The sequence below is a fragment of the Dasypus novemcinctus genome, chromosome 1 (assembly GCF_030445035.2).
Source record: "Dasypus novemcinctus isolate mDasNov1 chromosome 1, mDasNov1.1.hap2, whole genome shotgun sequence".
Lineage (NCBI taxonomy): Eukaryota > Metazoa > Chordata > Mammalia > Cingulata > Dasypodidae > Dasypus > Dasypus novemcinctus.
In genome coordinates, this window is record NC_080673.1 from 126,051,437 (window position 1) to 126,077,273 (window position 25,837).

At 32.0% G+C, this 25,837-nt stretch overlaps 1 protein-coding gene across 3 annotated transcripts in view; it reads right to left on the reverse strand.

Annotated features, from left to right (window-relative positions):
• Positions 1 to 25,837, reverse strand: part of BMP2K (BMP2 inducible kinase) — a 135,912-nt gene that overhangs the window by 51,985 nt on the left and 58,090 nt on the right. For all 3 annotated transcript variants that reach the window (XM_058296524.2, XM_058296525.1, XM_058296527.2), the window contains exons 5-10: positions 24,706 to 24,827; positions 22,535 to 22,616; positions 18,998 to 19,130; positions 11,727 to 11,830; positions 10,244 to 10,323; positions 5,767 to 5,927 (exon numbers count right to left, since the gene is read on the reverse strand). In XM_058296524.2, coding sequence (XP_058152507.1) covers positions 5,767 to 5,927; positions 10,244 to 10,323; positions 11,727 to 11,830; positions 18,998 to 19,130; positions 22,535 to 22,616; positions 24,706 to 24,827 — 682 coding nt within the window. The remainder of the gene's footprint in view (positions 1 to 5,766; positions 5,928 to 10,243; positions 10,324 to 11,726; positions 11,831 to 18,997; positions 19,131 to 22,534; positions 22,617 to 24,705; positions 24,828 to 25,837) is intronic.

Genomic DNA, 25,837 nt, shown 5'->3' on the forward strand with positions numbered 1-25,837 from the left:
CAATGTAGGATAAAAATATGTAAAAAGCACACTGACTGTGAAGCACAATAAAGCAAAGCAGAATAAAGCAAGGTATGCCTGTATTGTGAAGAAACAGATAACTCCTCTTTTACATAAAAAGATACTGAACATAAAGAAAAAGACTCTCTAAAATCAGGATGTTTAACCCCAAAAATAAAAGTAAATTTCAGTGAAGTTTATTCCAATTATGCCAAGATGCTTCAATATCCAGAAGTGTACTAATAATATAATATATAGCATATCAAAGGAGAAAAATTATATTATTTTATCAACAGATACTGGGCGGGGGGGGGGGGGGGAGAAACTTTCATTCCTAATTATTAAAAAATTAAAAAAGCTTAGCTAGGAATAAAGAGAATCTTCATCAAATGGATTTTAAAAAACCACACAACAGAAACACAGAGTAAATATTCTACCAGAAGCATTCACCCTAAAAGAGAACAGAAAAACAAGAATGTCTACCTTTACTGCTTCTATTTAACATTATACTAGGGGGGTCCTAGCCAATTCATTAAGATAAAGAAAGGAAATAAGCATTATAAATACTAATTTTTAAAAAGAGGTAAAATTATCATTATTATAAAAAAGTAATTGCTTACCTTTAAAAAAAATCCAAGATAAGCAACTGAATACCTACCAGAACTATCACAAGAAATTAATATCATGGCTGGGTGGTATAATCAGAAATCAAAACAGATAAACTTCCCTCCAAAAATCTAATAATGAAATATACTCACAATAACCATCTACAATACTTATTTTTTGGACTTGAGAGGCCTCTTCAAAAGTCCATACAAAAGAAGATAATTTTAGAGAAGGATGGAAAAATATTTGCCCCATCAGTTTATCACACCTATAAAGCGATGGTAGAGGAATAAAAGAAAGCAATTAACTCAATGGAATAGAAGGTAAAGAAACAACAATATGAAAAGTTAATTTATGATAAGGGTAGCATTTCAAATCAGCAGAGAAAGAATTAACTACTAATGAATGGTATTTGGGAAAACTGAAAAATGTTTAAATTAACTCTTTCTCCACATTCTACCTAAAATAAATTATAGAAAGAATGCAAAGCTAAATGTAGGAAACAAAAGCTATGAAAGTATTAGAACTGAAAAAATAAAATAAAATAAAAATTTCTTTTGCAATAAAATACAAACCCCAGAGGCTATCAAGGAAAATTGACAGGTTTGATCTCGTAAAATTTTATAATTACTATATCCCAATGTATATGCAAAAAAGGTCTAAAGACAAATGACAAACTGACAGAGAAGAGTTACAATGTATTTGGCAAAGAGCTAATATTTAGAATACCCAAAAATAAACCCTCAGAGCAACGAAAAATAAAAGACAACATAATAGAAAATTGCAATAGATAACCCACAGAATAAAACAAATGGCCAGTGAGCATATGAAACAGTACTACTAATCAGAGATATTAAAATAAAAACAAAAATGAGATTTTTCACCAATCAATAGGGAAACATTTTAAAAACAGATACTATCAAGTGTTAGCAAGGATAGGAATGAAAGCACATTCATGCTGGTGATGGTAAATTTTTTAAGTCTTTTTGGACAGCATTTTGGCTATATCTGATGAACTTTGAGTATGTGTATTAATATCTTCCTCAGAGAAATGCTCTAACTTGTGAATCAAGAGTCTGTTAATAATTACACTATTAATAGCATAGCTAATAATAGCAAACTGGAAATCACCTAAATGGTCAACAGAAAGTGATTATATACTATGGAGTATCATATAACTAATGAAAATCATAGTAAAAATAATTGATCTGCAAAGCTCTCCAAAATATATTAAGTCAAATTATCTAAGTTGAGTTTAATCAACTTGGTTTTTAATTCCCTGATTAAAAATCAAGTTGCAGAAGAATATGCATAATATAGATTCATTTATATTACATACAATATGAATTATTTATATCTGTATAGAGACATGTAAGATACTAAAAAAAGACTGTCAATATTTTTTTTCCCATGAAATTACTACCAATTTGGGAAGAAAAAAGAAAGGAGACTTACATTTTTTTTCTGAATACTTCTGTATTGTCTGACTATTTTGAAAGAATATATTCATTCATATTACTTTTCATATTATTTTTAACAGAGGGAGAAAGGTTTAAAAAATGTACATATGGGAAAAATGAGAGTATTATTCTTCCAACTTAAGCTGAAAGCATGTGAGAAAGAGAACTGCCCCTGACATCATGGTGTTCTCCTGTTAAAAATAAGTAATTTCACAGAACACCAACATCAGACAATCAACTCTAGTCATGATGGATCAAGACAACAAGACCACTCCATAATGTCTGAACACAGACAAAACCACAAGCATTATCCAAACCACAAAAGTCACCAAACATTCCCCCATGTAGCAAATATGAGTGACCACTTCTTCTTTACCAATTACAGCTTTAGACTCCCTCTTTCTAGATTAAGATTGCAGATAATTAATCATATCATACCCCAGCTTCATTTACAGCAAAGCCCTGCTTACTTAAGGCCTCCTTCAAAAATCACCTAACACAAATCCAATCCTTTAATTAACCCATGGTTCCCCACAGTGTGTCAATATAATAAACCCAACTTGTTCAACCTCAGGTGTATTCCCAGTGGTCATTGGCTGAAGGACATTGATACATGAGAGAGAAGATTGATAGGAACTCCAACTCAAAAAGGAGAAAAACTAACTTTGAATGTTTACTGTGATATAGAATTTTCCTAAATATCACAATCTTATTACTCCTCATAACAGAAAAGTAAACATTATTCCCATTTTACAGAAGAGAATGCTGAGGCTGAGAAGACATAAAGCTGGGAATTAAACAAATGATTTCAATCCCTTATTTCCTCTTCCCATGAAGTTCTCCTCCAACTGGGATAACTAATCACCCCAAGGATATATAAAAATGGTAATATAAAGATAAACATGATCTCCCCAAACATCTTTTACTTAATAGTAATAACAATAGTTAATAGTTAATGACAGGACTAGGCCCCATCCCTAGCCCCCATAATAGCCACAACTTGCAGAAGCTGCAAGTTTATTATTAAGCCTACCCCATTGTGAAAGGGCGACCAGCCATTTACTCAGATGGCATCCCATGACACAGAACAGCCCCCATCCAGGGCCTACATGTTTAGATACAGTTCATTTCCTCACAAGAATAAACAAAGAAGCCACATGACCCCACTGACCCTCCTGCACTCCACCTAGCCCACCACCCCCTAGCCATCCCTATAGGCCCTTGGGTCTTACCTGAGCCCAAACCCACTCCTACTGACAAAACATGTTCCTGCCTATAGAAGTACCGTATAAATTCACGACTGCTTCTGCCAGAGGTGGGCTGAAGTTTTCTCTTCAGACCCCTGCCATGCTGGCGGAGGAGGGGGGGGCTGAAGTTTATTCTTCAGACTCCTTTAATTGGGACAGCTTCCCAATAAATCCTTACCTGCAATCACTTGTCTCCGCATCCCAGTTGTCTCAGTCTGACATCGAACAGTTAACATTTCTTAAAGATATATTATGTGTAAGGACTATACTGGGCATCATTTAAACCTCAAAGCAATCCTATATGATGAGTACTAATATTTTTATAAGATATATTGCTTAGTGAGAGGACAGGCAGAGAATGTTTGGAGGGTTGTTCTGGGGTTTAGAATACCAAGGGAAGGCTAGAAACCACCCAGAAGAGAGAGGGGTGAAGGAAAGGAGTCTCAGCTGTCTGGAAAAATCCCATGAGCAAAGCTGCAGCAGCAGTTGCTGGCACCCATCCTCCAACCCTCAGAGAAACAGCAGTCTGTAAACTACAGCGGCTCTGAACTGAGGGGCTTGCAGGAGTCCTCTAGAAGGACACAGCTTACAGCAAATTCAGATTTCAGCCAGCAAACTCGGTCTGCTGTATTGGAGGGGTACCACACTTCTGGGGTTGGTGGGGTAATGACATTGTTTGCCCTGAGAGCCAGCTAGGAACTAAAGATAATCTGCTTTCTAAACATCCTCCCTACTGCCCTGGTTTGGTTGCTAAGGAGGCAGAGGGAGGGAGAGTGGGGCTGGCAAAGGCTGAAGAACAACTTCTCAGAAACTCTGTTTGAAAGGCTTGGCCCACCCTGAAGACACTGCTTCTGCATCACCTGCCAGAGAAGGGATAATGAATCCATTCCCCCAGAATGTACGGTCTAAGCTGAGGTCTCACAAAGAACTGCTATCTGCTGGCAGACCAGAAAAGTGCAGGAAAAGAAGGAAAAATAAGAAATAAATGAGGCAAGCAGGTACCTTTAATGCTCCCCTTTAAAGGCCTGTGAAAACTAGCCTGTACCCCATTACTGGCTGCTTGTATTGGTTTGAGCAGTTAAACAGGGGTAATTCTAAATATCTAGAACAAGTTGATCCAAGAATCAAAGAACAGTAGCAATTATGAACTAAAAATATAATGAGCAAAATCATGGAATTAATACCTGGAACATAGCTCACCAGAAAATAGAATGAGGTTTTAATCTGTGCAGAACTGGTATAAAGTTTTTGGAATTGAATGAAAATGATGAAAGCACATCATAGGATTTGTAATTAGTAGTACTAACATATGGATATGACAGAAGTTTGTTTGTTGTTGTTGTTTTTTAGATAATGAAAACATTCTAATATTGACCGAAGTGATCAATGTTCAACTCTGTGATTATACCAAATGTCACTGATTGTATAGTTTAGATAAACTGTATGGTTTATGAACAATAGCAGCAAAATAATAGGGTAGGTTGGGGGACAAATACACCAAATGTAAAATATGGACTATAGTTAGTAGTAATATTTTGACTATGTTCTTTCCTAGTTTGTTATAAATGTAGCATAACAACAAAAGGTATTGGTGGTGGGGCAATGTATGGGAGTTCTGTATGGAGTTATGCATGTTTGTTTTTTAAGTTCAAAACTTTTACTAAACATTTACTAAACATTGATTATGTGTGTTCATGTATGAATGATATACTTCAATAAAATTTTTTAATGAAAAAACATATTACTAAAAGATGGGGGAAATAGGACTTGAGCCTAGGTATACATGCAATCATTAGAGTATCCTAAATTAAAAACACTTTAATTTAAAAGGTTTTAATATTAAAATAAAACAGATATATTATGAAATAAAGTACAAAATAGGTTTCCTTGAGGCAGGCCTTCATGTTATACCTTCAGACCCTTGAAAGAACATATTTCTTTTGTGGGGCAGGATGAGGGGATACTTTCCTTTTAGAAGTATCACAACTGTATCATAATATTGAGCAGATATTTTAGATTAGAAAAACGATTTTTCTCAAAATCAGACAACAAGGCAAATTTCTATGTTGTAACATCCACTTGGTTCTAAACAGACTCCTTTGCTGAGGCTCTAGATTCAGTGCAGATATACAACTTTGTAAGGCTAGAGTTTCAACTTCCTGCTCACTAATACAACTTTATCATCCTCAAATTCCACTAATTGGGGGATCAAAGCAAATTTTTAGCTTTACATACCATACTTTTGTATTGCCTGTAACTCCCTTTGCCCATGACTTTAGGAAAAGAGTTTATTAGACATCAGAAGAAAGTTTCTTAAAGTATTGTTACCAGATTCAAAATATTAAACTTCCCAGCAGTAAGATTTCCAGTAACTTACACCTTTTAAAAACTGTACCATAAAAAGTTTTATTGACGATAACTTATAAAAGGAAAGTATTGGCAGGGTGTATTACCTTTTGATTTGTGATTACCGAAATCACCAGGAGCAGGGACCTTAACAGGTGTTGCTGAGCTCTGAATGGTCAGCACACTGGGAGTGGCAGTGGTAGAGTTGGCCTTTGGTCTTTGTCTTGGTGCAATTGAGGTTTCTGTTGGTCCAATGGTATCTGTTATTCTACAATGGAAGAATACATTTCATTCCAAATATTGGGATTATTTCCAATTTACTATTTGTTCTCTAAAGCATCTAGTTCATCAGATGCATCTTAATTACTACTGATGATAACATTAGGCCTCCTGGCTTCCTCTTAAGTGTCATTCTCAATTATTACATGTTTAAAGAGGACAGTAATGTAAACAAAATAAATCTAACCATTTTCCTTAAAATGGTGTGCCACTATTCTAGACTGCCACTGAGGCTGACAGAAAAAAATTAGAGTCCCAGAAATTGCTCCAAAGGAAATGAAATGAGGTTTAAAAAAATGGAAAGTTTCTCAAAAAGTTTTGGTCAAAATCTAGAGCCAACTCTCTCAACCACTCAGAGAAATAAAAATAAGAAACAATAAGGAACAGTCTCTCCTAGCCTATACCCTAGGACTAAGAAAGAAAAGACTATGCCCTAGGGCATATAAAACATAAGCAACCAAAAATTTAACTGGTGGAGTCACATGCTCATATTCAATTTCTTTGATCTTTAATAAATTGCTTTACATAGAACACTGAATGAAAAGCATATAAAATTTATTCTATTAGGACTTTGTTTAGGATTCAAAATTAGGTGGTCAAGTTGTAAGCACATTTTTAAAACCAAGAAATATTAAATATAATTTGAGAAAGCACAAATATGTGCTTTTCTCTTAAATCTTGAACTTATGTTTATATCATCTTTGCTTTCTACAAATTCAGGGGCAAAAACAAAAATATTTTTCATAGGGTCATATGTTCACTTTCCAACAGCATTTGCAATAAAATCTCTATGAAGTTTCCCTAGCACATGTTCAAATAATACTTAAAATTGTTACATATATGACTTCTCAAACACATATCTGCTGTAGTTAGAGAAAGCTCTCAACTGGACAAATCTGGAATTCTTTCTTAGTATCTATGTGTACCACAAGAGGGAGCCATGTCATCAACTATCTTTCCGAAAAGAAAGGAAGTGAAATTGAATCAAAGATTTTAGGAAAGCATAGAAATGCATTTGTGTTTTATGGGAGGGGGTGGTAAAAATCATATGAAAACTGAATTAAAAGGCAATAAAAGACTATATATTCACGTAATCAGTTATAGCTCATTTTAACGACAATCAAATATACTGAGTCCAAAGTATGGATTTGGCACTGACTCCAATGTTGTAATCCCTAAACTCAAATAATCTGGAGGTAATGTTGTGTACAATCTGTCTATCCATTCTTACTGAGTGGGTAAAACAGGCAGTTAAACTGCCTTCTTCATAGATTAAATCGCAATTAGAGAGTCACAAAGATGTACCCATGAGCATATCGAAAGCTCTAAAAGCATATTAAAAGTCCTGTAGTTTAATCTAATGTTTCCTAATTTATTTTACCAAATGCACCAATATCTGCTGTATATTTTGGGATATCCAGCAGAACACTGTAGAACACTAATATGACAAATGTTGTTGTAGAGAGTACAAAGACCAGTCTTTGTCTTAAATGACAAGGAGTATACCTATGAAAATATGGCACATACTTATGAAAATATAACAAAATATAAGACTTTAAAAATAATTAATGCCAGTGAGCACTGTCAAGAGTTCCATGGAAGAGTAATTCTATTCTACCTTTAAGTTAATTTGATTAGAGAAGACTTCAGGAAGGAATTAGATATTTAAAAATAAATCTGATTTCATTAAGCAATGAAAAACAACTAAGCATGCTGTGTGAAGGAATCGGAAGAAAATGCCTCAATAGATCAGGCAAAGTGAAGAAACAAAATTGATGAAAATGAAAGAGTGTAATTACTGGTATCAACACTGCTACTCATCCCCATCTGGACTATTATGGCAGTCACAGCTGTTTTCTCTGCTTCCTGTCTTTTCTTTTTTCCATACTATTACCGGACAATCTTCCTAAAATTCTAATCAGATTATGCCTCTCTTCTGCTTAAAATCCTTCAATGTTTCCATCTGCCAAGGTAGTGATTCTCAGTGTTTCCATCTTTCAGAATATGACAGATAGGGTTCACATGTTTAACAGTCCCAACAGAAGATGCAGGTGGATTTTTCTTACAAGGGTAGGGATGACTTTTAAGAAGTAAAGAGTGCCACAAACTGGCAGCAGAGCAAGTGGATAACATTCTTAAAAGCTTTTTGAAAATGTGTGAATAATGAAACTATCTATTGAAAGATTTCTACCCAAAAAAATATGTTAAGTTTAAAAATGACTAGGAATTTTTAATATTAAGCTTATATTTACATATTTAGATTTTTTACCTTCCCCGATATTAATGAAAAAAGTTTTTTTATTATGGACCAATAAGTACAAATGAGACTTATTTTTTAATAAAAATAATGTATAGATTTAGCTACTACAAAGAGTGCTTTAAATTATAAGAGCATTAACTACTTCCTTTGTTTATACAGTCACTAAGTGTCATAGTAAAAAGATACTCTAAATATCATTCTTATCTTTTTTTAAAATTTCTAACTACCTCCTTAAAGATTAATTCATTGTTATAATAATTATAAAAAGCACAAATAACAATAAAATTCAACGCACAAGTCCTACAGCTCATAATTATCACTCAACTATTAACAGCAGCTGCTATGTCATAAATAGATAAGACAGATTGTTGATTATGCAAGTTAGATGTAACACTACCATTTGTCTCTTACTCAAAAGAGTATTTTGAATGAAGTGAATCAAGTGAATGAAGATACTTTTAGAATGATACCAAACATTTTTAAGTAACTGAAAAGTCATTTTAAGAGATTATCAGTAATATTATTTATAACATACCTGACAGCCAAGCCTCATAAAGAATGACTGCAAGGTTGAAAATTCACTGGCCTAAAAGCTAAAGACCAAATTTCTCTGCATGACATATAAATAAAGCTGTATATAATTGACATTTACCTACCTCTCCAGCATCATTTCCCACCACTCTCATATATGACGCTTATGCTCCAGTCTTGCAGTTACACAAGAGCCATCCTTCCTTGTCTAAAGTGCCTGCCTGCTATAGTTTCAGTTCCACCGCTCCTTTTCATTCCCCACCCTTTCAGGAAGAACTAAGCAACCCTCAGCCTTGGTATGGTATTCTTCCTGTGCTCCTGTTTCCTCTGCTCTCACTTAGTCTTTTTCTTTCTCCACTCTCTCATCAGAGCTGCCTGATATTGGTCTAGTCTCATCTAATTATTTACTTGTCTATCTTTATTGGAATGTGACCTACTTGGGAATAAAGACTACTTCCTTTTCTTTGTGTTGTCAGTGTCAATTATCTTATAAATAAGTTTATGGCAAATATATGGTATGCATTTTATGTCAAATAAAATACTTTGCATAAGATACCACACAAAAGCTGTGACAGAGAATTCTCCTCAAACCCAACATTATACCCCTTATAATCTAAAAATACAGCATTGCTTATTAACTGCTAAGCTCAAAAAAAAAAAAGCATGAGGAAAAAAGAAAACATTACACAGGTCTTCACCTACATAATACATTTTAAACTCATTAATGCAGTAAGCTACTATGAAAAATAATATTTAAAATATCTTTCTTTAATAGCCTTAAAAAGTATTATAGTTATAACTACTCATTATAAATTCTACATAGTACCTACATATTCTACATACTTTTCAAATAATTGCCTGTAAATACTTATTTTCTTTCCTTAAATTAAAAAAACATACTAGTCATAATCAAAACATAAAATTTCATAAATTATAGTTACCATGTGATGAAAATGACCCATTGCAACACTACCATTTGCTGATTATTTAGTCAATTCTTTATTGCTGAGTGCGCAGTTCATATGGGGTTGATATCAAACCCTGCATCCAATCTAAAAAGTTTATTTTTTACTTGCTATCTAAACTCTACACCATATTCAATAAGCAAAATAACACTGTTCATGAATGAAGATGCTTAATCAATGACACATGCTAGGATTAAAAACACGAAAATAACTTTTTGGGAAGCGGCTGTGCCTCAATCAGTTGGGCTCCTGTCTACCATATGGGAGGCCCTGGATTCACGTCCCAGGGCCTCCTTGTGAAGGCAGGCTGGCCTGCACCTGTGGAGAGCTGACAGCCCATGCCTGCAGAGAGCTGGTGCAGCAAGATGATGCAACAAAGGGAGACAAGCAGACACAGAAAAATGCGCAGTGATTGGACACAGAGTACAGACAGTAAGGAAGCCACAAGAGAGAGGAAATAAATAAATAAATAATAAGTCTGGGGGAGGGGGGACAAGAACAATAACTTTTTAAAAATACCTATTCAAACTTCAGAATAGCTTTGCCTACCTGGCTTTTATTTGGCTTTTCCTAGCAGCTGCTTCACTAGCAGTCATCGGTTCAGGAAGAGCTGAAGGAATAGAAGAATTCTTGGACAAAAAAATTAAAACTTTTAGTTTTTATTTTAATTGCAGAATCTTTAAAAATTATGGATATATTTGAACTTAAAAAGTACTATTTATGAAATACTATTATTTTAACCTTAGATAACTACAAATTGTTTAAATACATGTGCCAGATCTAATTATCACTGTAAGTTACACAAATATAACTCATAATCATATTGCACAGAAACCTTTGGAAAATAAGCAGAAGGAAAGAACATAATTGTATCTACTTTACAAGTAGGTAAATCTTGGATAAAAAGATTAAATTACACATGTAAATCAATAACTACACTTCACACTTTGGAAAAAGAAGCAAACATCAAGTATATGAGTAAAGTGTTGTTTCTAAATAATACAAATAATTTTCATGACACTGCTTGTAAAGGTCTAGAACACAAGGGCAAAAGGCCTTACTAATTTATTTATACCTGAGTGTTCAGCTCATAGTAAGTACTCAAAAAATGTTTACTGAATGAAAAGCTAAAACTCACAGTCAAATGTTAATTTTCATTACTAGAATCTCAGAGCTGCAGAATTCAGTATCAATAGAGTAAACATTACAGTGACAAGGTAAGATCTTCAAAAAATAGCTCCCTCCTATTTTCTTAGTGTGATAGATTAAGTTATACCGAAAGGAAAACCAGTAAGAACAAATCAGGCCAGCATGCTGTTTACAAAGCTGAGACTGGCTTAAAGTCAGTGATGAACCTAGTGACTTTTATTAAAATTAGCAGAGACTTGTCATACACAGTTCATCTAAGGTAGTTAAAAACAACTACAAACTGAATAGAATTCAAACCTCTGAATCATATCTACTAAAAACTGAGTATCTTTCATGATCGAAGCACAAGGTTTATGTTTACTATTTGTAACCTTCATAACTACTATCACTATTTTACAGAAAAAGAAACAGTAAATAACCTCCTTAAAGATACAAAATCAGTCACTGATAAAATCAAAATGGAATCCAGGTCTCTCTAGTTATAATGTCTGTGGCTCTTTACACCAAAGATCCCCAGTCTTCTATGGAGTGCTTAGTGTCTCACTAATTTTTTCATGGCACCCCTGTGGCCAAAAATTGAAAAATCTTACAGTCCTATTTATTTAAGAGTTAAGGCCAAAGAACTTAATAGCAGTAATTCATGCAGTGTCAGACAGATGTCACTGTGTTTCCTTCAAAAATGCCAACAGTCCTACATTTCCCTCAAGAATGCTGCAGATCCCCAGGGCACTCTAGTACACAGTGTGGGAATTGCGGGTTTATACAAAAATATTAAGCACAAACACACCATGAGAACACTTGTCATGAAACCAGTAACTCTGAAAGTACATATATCCACATATGATGGACTTTAAATTCAGATTCTAGTTGAAAAGCTTCTTACATTGATGTTGGAGACTGGACAATCCTTTTTGGCAAATTTAAATGCAAAATAGGACACTTGAAATATATCAGGTCTACGCTCTGGATCTGGTTCAAGCATGAACCCTGCAAGAACAGATGAAAATATTAATAAGTTTTACTGAACACAGAAGTTACTTAGGGATACTTATAAGGCTAAAAAAATTTTTTCACTCTAAGATCAATGAAGATTCTAGCAAACTTTATTAATATTTATGGAAAATGCAGAAATTACTGTTTATACATGAACTTGAAGTATCATGCTAAACTACAGGCATATCAGCTATAGGATTACTCTACACCAGAAGTAGGAATAGCAAATATGATGATTTTCTTGAAAAAGTAACACAGAAAAAAAAAGAATTTAGTGAACATTGAGGAATTATTCAAGAAAGTTCTCCATCTATTGTGGGGGTCCTTATTCTCATTATTATTCAAACTACTAAGACTAATTAAAAAAAAATCCTTAACCATTGAGAAGAGGCTAAATTGTATATATTATAATCTATTTTAACAGAGCAGTACTAGATTGACAGTACAGTTTTCCTGAAACATGCTTTCTTCCTACTCTGCAAACATTCACTATAACACTGAATTTCAACAAGTCATCCATATCACGTTCAGAAGTATGAGCAGAGTTTTAAGGTTCTATTATTTCACACCAACCTTACACACTGCTCGAAATGGTTGACCTTTTTTTATTAATCAAAATGACTACCACTTGTCTATTTCTTGAGTGACTTCTGGTATACAATTTTCAAAAGATTAACATTAACAATCAAATTCACAACTTAAAATTTCGTATTTGGCTAAGTAATCTCCATGTTCTAACTCAAATGTGCTTTTTACTATCCAATGTTCAAACAACAGGTAGAATATTTCAAATTAAGATGCTTTTCTTGGGAAATAATCAAAACACAATTAAGACAAAAAATAAACTAGTAAAATAGAAAAAGATGCAAAAAGAACTCTTTACTAACTCTAAGTTCTTGTAAGGTGTAAATTATTTTTTAAACCTATTTGAAAGTAAAACTTACAGCATTAAATGATATTCTGAAGTTTGCTAATAAACTAATTCACAGATAGATTTAAGTATAAAAATTTAATAAAATAATCAAAATGAATTAAATCTTCCCTTCAAATCTAAGTAATATTTTATCAAATAATAAGCAACACATCTTTAATAGCATAATAGGCTTATTTTGATTGAAAAAACACTTAGTTCTGTGACAAGCTACACTAAGCACAAAAGTAGAAATCTATTTGGGAGATCCTAAACTCAGTTTAAAAGAAAAACACAAAAACTTTTTGGGTGTAGCTTGATTTTATATATTTTTAAATGCTCACAAATATCACTTATAAAATTAACTTTATAATTTTATCACCACTGTTACACTGAAATAACTACAAATATAATTTTAATATTTATTAGCTTATATTCAACCTTACTCCAGAAGAGATTTGAGCAAATCTACAAGGTTTGTTTTATCTCCACAAATAAATCATATTTTAGTTTGATACTAAAATAGATTTCATTTAATGTTTTAGAAGTTATGATGCAAAAAAAACAGTACATAAAATGGGAATAAATTTAAGTAGACTTAACAATGAATAGTTATGCATATAATTTATAAACAAATCAGATCACAAGAAACCTTTCAAAATCATACACTTATTTTCCTATTCTAACAATTAAGTTTTATTGGCTTTTAAAGTCTAATTTCAACAGTAGCTAATTATAAATGCTCATTTATTCCTATTAAGAATTTGCAATGGCATACAAACTCTTAAGATTTTTTAAAAATATGAGAAAATTAGGACTAATAGAAAATGTCTGAGAAAAGAAAAAATTAAAAACATCATCAACAGAATGAAGTTAGTAAAAAAAAAACTGGATATGATTCAGTTCCAGAGACTCAGAGAAAAAAATTCTCTTTCCTCTTTCTACCTGTCAACACAAATAGCGCAACATGATCCATTACATGACTAACAATGTCCTTAACACAAAACAAACCAGGTGCTTGGGAAGAGCATTATTACTAATACTGAAAGCAAAGAGCAAATTCTCCCTAGGTCTTTCTAAAGATGGTTCACACAGGGTGAACATCCTTAAGGAATTACAATGAGTGGCATAGGGCCATGTCTTATACACTTTCTTCAGGGTGGGCCAGCAGCATAATAACCTAAATGCAGTTGAGTAAAATAAATTCTTTAGGGATTGAGAATAGTATGGTACAAGTATATACTTCTCTGGTAACCTGGAATGAACCTTTACTTGTCAATCCTATCTTTTTTTTCTTTCATAGTTGAGGGGAAATAAACAGACTGGAGATTTCATAATCTCTAACCAATACCTGCACAGACAATTCTATCTTCAAGTTAGGGTAGAACTGGTATCTTATGAGCAAACAAAAGGGACCTCCAATTCCCCAGCTCATGTTTCCATGGGAAGTACATCTACTAGAGCCAGTTTAGTCTATCTAACTGCACTGTTCCTATTCATGTGGCAAAAAAACAATTTAAAGATTGTGACTAGCATTTATTTTAATAGAATAGAAAGTAGTAGAGTGTATCAATAAGCAATGTTTCATAAAATTTGTTTCAGTTATGCACATACTTGTGTATGTTGTCTTTCTGTCTTTGTACTAGGTCATAATCAAAATGCTTTTTTTTCACTGCAGAACACAGTCCAAACAGTTTGGAATACTATGCCTATATAATACCATCACTTCTCTCTCCTCCTATATCTCATTCCTCCCCAAGGGGAAGATACTGCATCGCCTAATTGCTAGACTAGAAAAAAGAATTAAATACCTGCATGTGTCAATCCCTGATGCTCTGTTATCCTCAGACATTCATATTCTTTGCATAACCATGCATGTCTCTGTGCCTATGAGGAGGAAGTATATAGTTTTCTAGTACTGCCTATGACCATATGTGGGTAAATTGCAGATTAACAGGCCCATCTGGCTCCAAATCTAAACTTCATTCTCAATCTGCTTTACCAATATTAAAGTTGTCAGTTTTTTGTGAGTTCCTGAGATATTTCCTGATGAGTTCCTCTGTCCCATCTCTCATTTGATTCTAAACTGAAAGGATGAAGAGGCTAATGAGCATATGTGAAACTCACAAGTCGACTACAGCTAGATTTTTATCTCTGAATATTTTTAAATCGGTATTATCAGCCATTAAAAAAAGCAAATCATAAGGAAACAAAAAAACAAGACATCTTTAAGCATTTAATTTTAAATAATATAATATCCTGAACTCGCCAAGAGGAGGACTAAAAAAGTACCCCTGGATATCTGAATGATGTAATATAGAGTGCAGATATATCAGCTAGCTAAACACTGGGGTGCATCTACCAAATATGACACCTTAATTTTTAAGTACTTGATCCAAAGCCATTTTCTTTTACAACAATTAGATCACAAGCCTACTGCTTTATTAACTTCTAGTTCATGACAGTAAAGCCTTGTTACCTACAAAAATTTACTCTTGGGGGTAAGAAGTGGGTGAAGGAAATCACACATTCAGTTTGACCTAAGGTGATAAAGTAATGAGATAAATTTTTTTTTAAAAAGAAATGCTAGAAAACACCCTTATTCAATGATCACTTGAATCACCACAAGACCATACCTACTGACACTAATTCTACTGCAAATAAAAGCCAAGTTTTTAAAAAAATTAGCTACATAAAAATGAAAGGATATTTCTGTGCTCAGCTTTAACAGTGTAAATTTCTTATTGCCACACACACCACCACTACACTCGGAGAACACACATTTTCTGAGCATTGACGATTAGTGCCTGTTTAATCACAATATTTCCAACTGATATATCAAACATTTCTGATTTAAAACACACCTATTTTAACTCTGAGAACACATATCTTCTGAGCACTGAAGATTAGTGCCTGATTAAATCACAATATTTCCAACTGATGTATCAATCATTGCTGATTAAAACACGCAGCTGAGTTAATTGTGTTTATACTAATATTGTTTCAAAAAGTAAAACATTCATGCACATTCCAACAAAAATAGCAACTAAAGGAGACGCTGAAGCAACAGTCAAGTTAAATTATAGTCTAATCAAGGACTCAATCCAAAAAAAATAAAGTATTTCCCATTCAATTACACAAAACAACAGACCCAAGCCTTAGACTAAGTAAAAGCATCCCTCACTTAACAGTTGGAGCAATTTTAAAAGAAAAATACTTTGGGTAGAAGTCTCAAAAGAATTTTCCTGCTTAAAATTTGTTGGGGGGAACGAATGTAGTTCAGTGACTGAGCACTTGCTTCCCATGTACAAGGTCGTGGATTCAAGCCCCAGCACCTTCTAATTAAAAAAAAAAACTGGATTCTTTTTTCCTTCCATAAAGATACCTTTTCTCTCCCACAAACTTCCAGTGATTATATTTATAGTAATTTATCCAAAGAGAACAATGAGAAAAACACCCACTCTAGTTTTATAACAATAAATACTTCAAGCATCAATTTGTTTTTTATGTCAAACTACAGGGATTATTATACAAATACACATATTAGGTATATATGTCCTATATACTTTTCCTATGGACTTCTGAATTGAAGCCAAATTTAACCCCTGGTAATAAATGTGTTTAATCATCACTAAAACACTAAGTGACACTATAAATATGCCAAGAAAAGGTATTTGGATGGTCCTGGAAACTGTTTCCAAAAATTACTTTTCAGAGTCTTCTCTCCACAATATCTCCCTAAGTGGTAACCATCAACCACTAAATATCTCCAAGAGAAGCTTGATTTTTTTCTTTCAAAGGTATATTAAAATGTCTAAAGTTTTTTTCAAAAATAATATAGGGGAAAAGAGTGGGTGGGGAGTAGATGAAACAAGATTGGCTGTGAGTTGATAATTCTTGAAGCTAGATAACAAATACTTGAGAAATCATTGTACTGGTTTGTCTATATTTACATATTCTTTAAATTTCCATAATAAATTTTTAAGTGTTTTGAAGCAATCAAGTTCCTGGTTTCTGACAAGAAATAGTTAAGATAAATATAACCCACATAGATGAGCTGCTAAGTGCTACGATACAGAAACCATATAGCAACAGTAACTGAGATGACCCTAAGGGAAGAAAAAGAAATCTTTTCATTATGAATCACTACCACGCTATACAAAATCAGAGGTAAGAAAAATCATTTTAATACTTATATTTAACAGTAAATTCAGGACTATATGATAACCTCTAGCAAAACCAAGTTCTACCATAAACCTGCAAAACCAAGTTCCACTTCAAAGTATCTCAAAAAATGTCTGCAGAAGTGTATACACTAATGAGTATTTGACAGCAGATGACCCTTATCTGGAAAATCAGAAATTAGAATTATAATAATGATAACAATAGTAGTTAAAATGATAGCTATTATAGTAGTAACAATGGCAATATTAAGGGCCTTCTCTTATTGAGTACTTATACATGCTAAAAACTGTCCTAGGCACTTTTCATAATCGGATTTTCACAATTACCTTAACAGATAGGTACTTTTAATCCACCCATTTTAGAAATGAGGAGACTGAGGTACATGGAGGTGTCCAATATTCCAAATAACAGCAGAGCAGAAGTCAGGCCAAACCAGTTGACTCCAGCTTAGTCTTAACCTCTACAACATACTTAACTACCCTACAACACAGCAGTTAACTAAAAGTAGAGGAAGCCACCTGTCTTTTACTCTTCATAATGATGTAAATTTTGTAAACCTGGTAGTTAAGCTTCTTCTTCTCTCTAAATGTTCTCTAGATTCTTTTCAACTCTTAAATCCAGATATGGAAAGTTCTCTCTCACTCACTCCCTGCCCACCCACATTACTTCACTATTAGAAAAGTTAACAGAAGCTAAGAAGAAAAGTTCTAATCCCCTGACTCAGCTATTTTTAAGAAGAAAAGCTTTCAGGAAACAAACATAAAATTAATTTTTTACTTGACAGTATGCTGGGGTTCATGAGTTTTGGGAGGACTTTTAATGGTTTAAATTAAAAATGAAATATATCAATCTTTTATAGTTGTTAGGATTCAGTGCTTTCCTTATTAATTCCTGATTCTAATCTTATAAATGAATTCACACCCATTTTCTTTAAGAACATTATCAAAAATTTTAGCATAAAGAATGAGTTAGGGATCCAGCTTTATTTTCTATACCCAAATGGTTAAGAAATTGCCTTACCATCTATTTTTGCCTCACTGAACTGAACTGCCATTTTTACCATACGCAAGACTTCAAATATATTTAGATTGACCTTCTTTTCTATTCCATTGATCAATGAAACTGGAGACTATGACATGGGACATTTAGAATGAACAAAACAAAGTAGAACTGCTAGAAACACTTTAATTAACACAGTAAGGAGAACTGCTGTTCAAATACTAGTTTCCTAATACACTTTAATATCTGATTATTAGTTCTCCCTCTCCCCCTAAATCATCTTTTTCAGAAATTTTACCATGTATATATATTAAGAAGTTAAATTACAGTACCTATCAAAATGTAGGAGTTCACTGTATTGTGTAATCTTATTGGGGGGTTGTTTGTTTTTATTTTTGTTCTGGTGCCATGCATGCAGCCTGGAATTTCCCCTTATAGCCATATTCAAATATGTGGTTCTGTAGGGTTAATTAACCGTGTTCAATTAACCATCACCACCATAATAAAAAATAATGTTTAAAAAGGAGGCAAAAAGTCTTAAAGGAAGCTGGAAGGAAAACTGAGGTATATTTTGGAATCAAAGACTCACAGGACTATTCCTGCTGATTATCACCTTGATCATTCTTGTCAACTATTTCATAATCAATAAACAATAGTAATTAGTCAGAGTGGCAAGATAAGCTACAATGACAGATTAGCAGTATTTTGATCCAAAGTATCAACATATGAGGATATTTGGATTTCAAAAGTAAAAGACTGAGTAATTAAATGTTATGCTGTAAGTTTTCCTAAAATGTCCAGTTTCCTTAATTAGGTAAAACCTCCTTATATGCTACTAAAGCTTATCTAGGAGTTTAAAAATACCCATCTACTATTCAGTAATTGGGCTGCTTTCTTATAATACTTTTATAGACATCTTTTTTAATGTTTTTTCTTTACTATAGTTCCAGAAAATTAATTTTTAAAACATTAATTTTTAAAACTAGTGTAAATAAAAGGATAAAAATAGTAGGCCCTTTTAAATATAGTATCTTATAATTTTTTCACAAGTGTTTCCAAGTACTTACTTATTAAGCAATGTATGTTATGGGAGTAACGAGAATTGTCTGGAATAGTGAAGTTGCCATCACAGATAGCAACTTGACTCTCACCAAAAGGAAGATTGAAGAAACAAAGTTTATAGAGTAAACATCCCAATGCCTGTAAAACAAAGAAGCATGAATAGCATCTGAGTTCAAGCAATAAACATAAAATAGTCAAAAACCAAAAACTAAATATGGTATCAAGAAATCAAAACCCTATACCAGATTCTATACCAGATTCTATACCAGAACAATCTTTTCACAAATTATTGCTTAAACAATCCTTAATGTTTAATTTTTGAAGAACCATTTAACTATATCATTCTCATATTTTTCTATCACCTATATTGCTAGTTGTATTTTTTCCACAAAGAAATTATATGTTTAATACACAACCAGCATATAATCAACAAAGTAAGCACAACACTTAAACAGTGTTTTTTAAAAATTCACTTAGAACTTGTTTAAAAATCCTGGAAATCCAAATTAACTAATACAAATTTATCAGTCATGTTTACTGATTATTCACTAAGCATATGTCATTATTTCATGCTATAAAAATTAAGTTCTCTACTTCTGTGTATAATCCTATAATTTTCTCATATATTATACAAATATATTTGAACCTGGATAATCTGTATTAAAATTTGAAAAGGAATGGCTCTGATTAACTTGTATGGTTAAACAATAGCAATAATGAATATAATAAATAATAAATAGCACAGCACCAATAACTCTACTTACTAAAGGCAAAATACCCGAAAACACAAACTGCATTTGGAAAAGTAGCACAGGAGATTTCTAGCTAAATGACTAACAGCTCAAATCTGAGAAAAGGTAATAAGGTGTGACTTTTCGCACAATAAAAAATTACACCTTCTCACAGGAAGTGTCAATTACAAGCCTTACGAGTTTAAGGAACATTTCCAATTCTAAACAAACTATTTAAAATTATCTAATATTAGTATACAATTATAATAGCAATATTCTCTAAAAATACACAAATCAGATTTTCTTTGTTGGATTATTTTTCTCCACACATCAACTTAGAAATGCAGCTAACTAAAACGTACACTAAGTTTTATAAATACTATGAAGACCGTGGTAATATACAGAAATACCTTTGTGAGTCCAACAATATTAATTTACCGAACATTATTTTCAATATTATAGCAGTCTCCCAATGATAAAGATTAAAAGCTCTAGAATTTCAATACGCTATTTCAAAAACATTACTGGGTGAATGTATTATGTAACTAACAAAACTGTAAAACTTCTGAATAGAAATAACCAATGCAAAAGAAAAAATACATATATATGATGCTTTCTTCCATAAGGAAGATATTTTCAGCATGTATCGAACAATTTGAGCATAAGCTTCCTAAACAAGACTACAGCACTGAAAAATTACTAATAATGGTGTAATTTCTGCATTAAATCAGATATTTTCTTTTTAGTGGCCAGATGATAGTCTAGGTAAAACAGACCTGCATTGTAAACAATTTTATCTTGTCAATCAAACCTTTAGTAATATGTTTTGTGTTGGAGTAAACATTGTGGAGGTTCTCATATATTTTAGCAATGTCAGCATACTTAAAAGACAAAGTTAAAAAGACTGTTTCACTGTGTGAACACATTGAGATATCTGAATTTTTTCATACCAAAGGCATTTCTCTCTTCATCCATTTGATAAAATGAGAATTGTTCAAGAAACAGGAGGGGACAGTGACCTAATTTTAAAGGATGAGCATAACCATCTTCAATATTCTTCATTAAAAGGTAGCATGAAAGTAAGGAATTCTTACTGAATTTCCTACATGGTTAGTAATATCAGCATCCTAGATCTCAGATTAAAAATAACCTATAATGGATAAACTACCAAGATTTTTTAAAAAACGTTTCAAAATATGAAGTTATGAAGTATCAAAGAAGTACTATAATCTCCATATCATAACTCTGAATCAATATATCCTGAAAAAGGATCAGAGATATAACTTTTAACTGACATGAATATTTTTTCTGGATGTTCTTGAATTCATACCAATAATGTGCATCAGTTTCACCTATACTAAGTAAGACAAGCCTAAAGATGGTATAACAGAAATTAAAATTCTTATCTTTCAAACATGAAAACGAATTATTGTCTTTTCTTGCATCTTTTTAAAATCTTTGAGTATTTGTAATACCGTAGCTCAACTCAGTTATCAATTATAGAAACACTATCCCATATCCTAATCTATAAATGATATAAACTGAAAAAGCATCACTGACAATTTAGTATGGCTCACACATACTAGGTCTGATGAAAAACGAAAATAAAAAAGGATTCCCTATTTTGTATTGCTATACTGGATTCCAACTTTGTGCTTAGAGAACTTTTTTAACCAATCCTTACATAAACCCCTCTTTACTATAAATGATTTAATGAACTAAACATTAATGCTAAGGAAAAACAAATAAAATTTGAATTATACAACCTGATACTCTATATAAACAACTATCAAATTAACTAAACCAAACTCATTTACAGTTTGATTTCATGCATAGAACTAAGAATTCAACTACCACAAGTTTAAGAATCATTATTTGGTGAAAATGTATATGGTATGTAAAGAAATGAAATGATAAACATATTCTTTTTTTTATTATATTGCAAGAATATTTGTCTCTCAAAATCTCAAAGATTTTGTTTGGTTAATACACCCCAAACAGAGAGGATCCCAGGAAAGGAAAACTAAGGAGATAAATATTTGGTTTCACATTTTATACTCAACTACTTTCTGAACATTATGTGATAAAAAAAATATAAATCTGTCTTTTTTTGTAAAGCCTAGAACTATTTTCAAAGGAATTTTATTCTTCCATATCTAATAGAATAGGATTAACAGTTGTTAAATTTAAATGAATTTGCATCTAAAATAGTTTCCTGCTAGTTTATTAAATATAACTAAAAATGGTTTTTACTTATGAAATTCTAAAGAGGTGCTGACATTCTAACATGTTTCTATAAAGAAACATAATCTATCTCAATAATTCAAACTAGATGTATATGCTAAATGATAAACTTTAATATACATAAATTAGTTAATGGTAAATTTATATTAGGAAAAACTTTTGTTCCTGCTGGTTTCCATTAACAAGATCCTAAAAGTATTCCAGAAAACAATTTATCAGTGTAATTACTTAAGAGCTATGCCCAGCTTTTCTGTACTATGATCAACCAATATCCCAGTCAATCTAGAAAAATATTACCACTCATAAATAATCTAGACTCTAAAAAACACTGTTAAAATAGAAACCTTATATGGAAGTCCTTAATTTGTCTTTTTTATACACAAGCTTTCTATCACTGGATTGAGACAATAAAATGTTCTATTATTTTTCTTCTCCTAAATAAGAAGCTCTACGGTCTATACTTTATTCTACTTAAGAAATGCCTTTTGGGGCCAAAGAGAGGGCAGTCAACTGAACTCAGATTTCTTAAATTTGGTTAGAGCAAATTTCAGCCTTTCTTGGCCTTACCCAGATATCAGCCTTGGTGGTGATGGGTTTCCCTCCATAAAGGTTGATCATTTCAGGGGCTCTATATGATAGAGTCGTATACCTGGCAGTAAATAAGTGAAATGGAGTGGAGATATAAAAAAAGACAGATTCTACATTGATTCTACATAAAATTCTAAAAAAAAAAAAAAAGACTTTTAGGTTCAATAACATTCTGTAGAAATACTACTTAAAAAAGGTCATTAAGTCTGTCAAGGATTGAACAACACAATGAATTTATAAACATACTTATTCAACAAGTGCAGTAACAACTCTAATGACATAAAAACTTTTCCTTTTTTTAGATTAGAAAAACTTTAAATAACGACAATGAATTGAATATATAGTTTTCCTTTAATTTAAGCCTACATATCAACTATTTTAGTCTATTAGTTTAAACTAAAACTTCTACTCTCTCAAATAATTAATTTATATGTTTACTAAGGAGTATATTTTTACAAACTCTTACTTCCTTGTACACAGTAATAAATTTCCCTTGGGTTTATTTTTGTAATTGTTAATGTTCTAAAAGTAATCTGTCATAACACCAACTACACTAATTATATTGACTAACACTTCTAACACTGCCATCGTAAGTCATTTGGAATTAAAAGAGAATGTGAAATAAATATTTACAAATATAAAAACCCCAAATTCATTGTGATACATTTTATGAAGTAGTTCTTAAAATTTCATGGCCAAAATGATCAGAATGTGCATAGACTTCCTGTATCATGGCATAATTTAAGATTCAGTTTGAGTGTTTATACTTTTTTGTTTCTAGTACCTTAAAGGTTAACTTTCTACCATCTCAATTTTTTAAACCTTAATTTTTCTTGATTGATCAGACATTCTGAATGACACTACTACAAAGAAATGACCTAAGAAATGAAAATATAATCTATACAGGGCAATTTTATTTTGGTCACTGTTATCCCCCCAGCACCAAAAACAGTGTCCACTACATTGTAGATAATGAATAAACAACCAATTAACCCTTCAATTGAGCCAGAAAGCACAGAAACCCCTCAAATTAATACAAAGGCAATTGAACCTCACCCCAGATTAAAAGAGTAAATCATGAAATTTCAGCAAGTTAGAAATGTTTGAACAGAAATTCCATAGTAGCCACTATATATCACTATACAATTTTTAAAATTATACGTGTATACACATAAGACTCAAGAAGTCAATTCAATAATTTACTGTCTGTAAGTTCTTCAGGACATTTAAGTGTTTACTAAGGAGTTTGTTTTTATGGAATCTAGCAAAATCATCATGGGCTAAGTTTCCTGAGTAGAAACATATAGTCTAGAATTCCACAGTATTATACAAATGGGCCAGGATAATATCAGTTCCATTTGAGCAATTTATGAAATACCACAGTTCAAATAATAGCTTCCACATAGAGAAGAAATGATGAAAGGCAACTTTGAATAGGCAACCTCTTAGAAATCCCTATTCTCACAGACTTTTATGCATTCTATAACATTTTAAGTTATCTAAGATTTACAGACAATATCATTTCTAAAACTGGAAAGCAAAAATGTCAGGAAAAACATCCTAACAGGTGCTCTGGCAACCAAGAATGTACAAGATAAGAAAACATTAGGCAAGTATGACTTACATTTCTACCAGGGCTTTGCAGTACATTATTATAAAGTAACAGCAATATAATAAAGTCTTAGCACTTATATTTAATGCATAATGTTTAATGAATACAGAGTCAGTCTGATTTTATTTATGTAAAAACTTAACTGTTTTCAAGTAATTTAATTTTTTCCTAACAAATAAGCACAAATCCTCAGTGAGAAAAGAGACATTTAACTGAATTCAGCAATGACTTAAAACTCCCTTTAATGACTGCACTGATTACTACAGCTTATTTAACAAATTTCTTTATAAACTTTATAAATTTATTTAACAAATTTCTTTTATAAATATATTTATAATTTAGATGAAAATTTTATGTACTTGATAAGATATACTTACTACTAAGATAGATCAGACATCAATTAATTAATTTCTGCAGCACAGAAACTTTTAAAGAAATCTATAAATGAAATATCTAAAACTCATATTAACAGGGCCGGTCACAGATTCAAGTTAACTAAAATTCCCATGAAAGAAGTACAATAAAGAAGGCAACTTACTTTTTAATTTCTTCCTCTACTACATTAACGCCATCTTTTTGAGGATTAAGAAATTTATTAGTGGCACTGCCAAAGTCACAAAGTACATAGTTTCCACCATCATTCAACAAAATATTTTCTACCTTAAGGGAAAAAAAATCAATAATTAGTAGTATTTTCAAAGCAAAAATTATCATTTGGCAACCATGATTTTACACAATAAAGACTGAAGAGTTTATGCCATATGTGTAGATGTAAGACACCTCAAATTATGAGAAAGGATAAATGAATCAGACCAAAAATATACTTTTGTTTATTGATTCACCTAATATGAGCAGGTAAGTGCTTGTCCCACAGCAGGATGATTTTTACAGAGGCCAAGAAACCCTAAGTCCTCTCTAAAACTGCTTTTATGAAGAAGAAAAAAATAACAACAAAAAAAACCTAGTAGCAGGCAGAGTCCAGATTCACTTTATCTCTATTTTCTTCTTTTCTGACTCATCTTAACTATAGAAAAATATAACTCCTAACACCATTTTTATCTAAAATACCACACCAACGAACACAATTTTACTTAATTTAGAGGTCAGAATAAATCAATTATGTACATAGCTTCTTTAGGAAACTGGAGGCCAACTCTTTCTTACTAGCATGTATACCCTTTGACAATTTGCTTAAGCACTCTGTACTTTAGTTTCTCTATCCATACAATGGAGAAAATTATTAGTATCTACTACATTGTGAAAATTAAGTTAGTTCAAATATGTAAAGTGCATAAAACAGTATCTGCTGTATGACAAGCACTCAATAAATGATATTATGACATTTTCTTCACACTATCTTATTTTATGATACATTCTAATATGACTAATTTATTTCTTTTTATTCTATAAAATATTCATATTACAGTTTCTTTATCAGTGACTTTCAGATGACTTAATATGATGTGATATAGAAAAAGTATTTGGGAGCAGATAGAACTAAGCTGAGTAATACCTCCTTGGTTTCTTTGACTGTAAAATGGAGACAACTATCTTGCTGAGTTGTGGTAAAGATTAGAATAAACACACAAAAACACTAATAATTGCTCTTTAGTTCTCAAGTTAACATTTTTAAAACTACTTTTGTTATTTAGCAATGATTCTTCTATATT